The sequence below is a fragment of the Amphimedon queenslandica genome, unplaced genomic scaffold (genome assembly GCF_000090795.2).
Source record: "Amphimedon queenslandica unplaced genomic scaffold, v1.1 AMPQUscaffold_13254, whole genome shotgun sequence".
Lineage (NCBI taxonomy): Eukaryota > Metazoa > Porifera > Demospongiae > Haplosclerida > Niphatidae > Amphimedon > Amphimedon queenslandica.
In genome coordinates, this window is record NW_003546510.1 from 57648 (window position 1) to 60117 (window position 2470).

General features: G+C 38.3%; 1 protein-coding gene across 1 annotated transcript in view; it reads left to right on the forward strand.

The window, feature by feature from the left end:
* The window catches only part of LOC100638053 (mitochondrial Rho GTPase 1-A-like), a 5716-nt gene that overhangs the window by 1560 nt on the left and 1686 nt on the right, over positions 1–2470 (forward strand). Inside the window, exons 6-9 of the mRNA XM_003388381.2 lie at positions 1372–1469; positions 1537–1643; positions 1719–1799; positions 2288–2431. Coding sequence (XP_003388429.2) covers positions 1372–1469; positions 1537–1643; positions 1719–1799; positions 2288–2431 — 430 coding nt within the window. The remainder of the gene's footprint in view (positions 1–1371; positions 1470–1536; positions 1644–1718; positions 1800–2287; positions 2432–2470) is intronic.

Consider the following 2470-nt stretch of genomic DNA (forward strand, 5'->3'; position numbering starts at 1 on the left):
CAATGTAGTTTTAGTAACTTACACGTACATGATGTACATGTACTAAAATTAATTATCACATGAATTATTATGATGGACTATTGATGGTAGTAAAGTTTTGGCCAGTACATGTATAATTATTCTCATTAATGTATTGGTAGGTTTAATCCTCTTCCAGAGAGTACAGTTGAACTGAGTGAGTCTGGAACTAGATTCCTCACTGACCTCTTCAATAGATATGATAAGGTAGGCACACACATCATAGGCGGCTGCAGGGGCAGGCAATGAGGGCAATGCCCTACTAGAATTTCTTACCGGAAGATGACATCATCATAATTAGCAGTTAATTAATAGTTATTTAGTAGTTATGACATGATTATTTCATAATTATAGCTAATTTTAATGACAAAAACTACATTATTTTGCTCCACAAAGTGATAATTAGTGGAGAATAAGCTGCTAACTGCATGGTTTATTCACAGTAAGCTTCATAGGTCCATATCTATGGTCACTTCAGGAAGACATAGTAGCCTGCAGCTAGAATAACTGACTCCTCCATGTAGCAGCTTCATTATTAATCCTCATAGTCAGCTAGGACTCATTCAACAGCTAAATCACCTAGCTACTGATACTCCATATTGATAGAGGTCTTTTAGATGCTGAATTTTCTCCTTTTGAATATAAGAATGGCAGGGTAACTCTTCATTGAGTAGTTTAGAGCCTTTTTCAACTGGATTTTTCCCCAAAATGCTGAAATAGAAGTCATAACAGGCTTAAACTCAAGAGCAAGGCATGTGGGTGTGGTCAGAGCCACACCTACTTTTTGACCACTCCCACTTTTAGCCACACCTTTGCCCTACTTGCAGTGAAATCCTGCAGCCGCCTATGACACACATAATGTACATGTCCTACATATATACATGTACACCTACTGAATGAGATCAATATTGTATATTACATACATTAGGATGGTGATCAAGCACTCTCTCCTACTGAACAAGAGGTAAGAAATTATTGATTTTGATGCACATTTGATATTAACACTGATACTAACACTGATATTGATTAACACTGATATTGATATTACTATTGATATAGTGAGGTTTCAATGCTGCTACATGTATATCTTGATAGGATCTGTTTAGTATATGTCCTGAGTTCATGTGGGATGATCTGATAAGTCACACTGTAGATACTAACAACAAGGGGTGGGTCACTCTGGAGGGGTTTCTGGCATTCTGGACGTAAGAACAAAGCAAATACTCAATATTTAGATCTTTGTAATTTATATTCCTTCTTTTATTTTCTTCTCTCTCTTTCTCCCCCCCTCTCTCTCTCTCTCCCTCTTTCTCCCTCCCTCCCTCTCCCTCCCTCTCCCTCCCTCTCCTTCAGTCTTCAAACTAATCTAGACTACACATGTACAACTAGTTTCTTGGCTCATGTTGGATACTCGGTCATTGAAAAGGGCGGACTTGCATCAGCTGTTAGAGGTAATAGCAACCAACACACAATCATGTGCTGTGTACATGTAAATGTGTTCTATCATTGTTCTAATAGAAGTCCAGCCCCGTGGGCATGAGAAGAGTGTTTTTCGCTGTCGTGTGATGGGAGGGCGTGGCTGCGGAAAGACAACATTCTGCCGATCATTAATCAGCAAGATGAAGGTCTGGAATTATTATACTATGCTTATTCTTAACAATTACATTTACATATCCATTTTAATTCTCTTCTCTCTCTAGGATGTCACTAAAGATGGCGATGAAGATGAGGTCATTTGTATAAAGTCTGTCACGTCTGCTAATCGTCGTATCTACCTTGTAGTAAGTTTACTACTTGTACTATGCCAACTGGCAGTGACTCTGTAGTGTGAGACTCCAATAGAAGAACTTCTGAAGGATTCTTACTATCATACACAGTCAATTAATAAATGACACTACATGTACATGTGTGTATGTTTGTGCTACTGAACTGAGCCAAATTGAACTGGCCATGCTGACCCATTCACATTCATGTACATGTACATGTATGCATGTCATTGTTCATTATAACGTTGTCTGATTGTACATGTACACTCAAACCTGTCAATTCCAGGCACCTTGGGACCCAATAAATTAGTCCTTATTAAAGAGGTGTCCTTATTTCAGAGGTTCATTAATACACATTACTATTGTATTGGGATTGATACTACCTGTCCTGATTATAGAAGTGTCCTTATTTTAAACTGTCCACAATAGCAGGCTTGACTGTACATACACTTTATTTTTGTCATTTATAATATTCTATTGTATAGTATTTCTTTTTCCTTTAGCTTCATGAGTCCAGTTACGATCCTCTTGAACACTTTGATGACAATACTCTTGTGGTTGGTTCTCTACTGGAAGGCTATGATGTCGTCTGTCTCTTGTTTGATTCCTCGGAGAGAGCTTCCTTTCAGAGTGCAGTGCAATTATTTGTAAGAGAGAGAGAAAGAGGGAGAGAGGGAGAGAGGGAG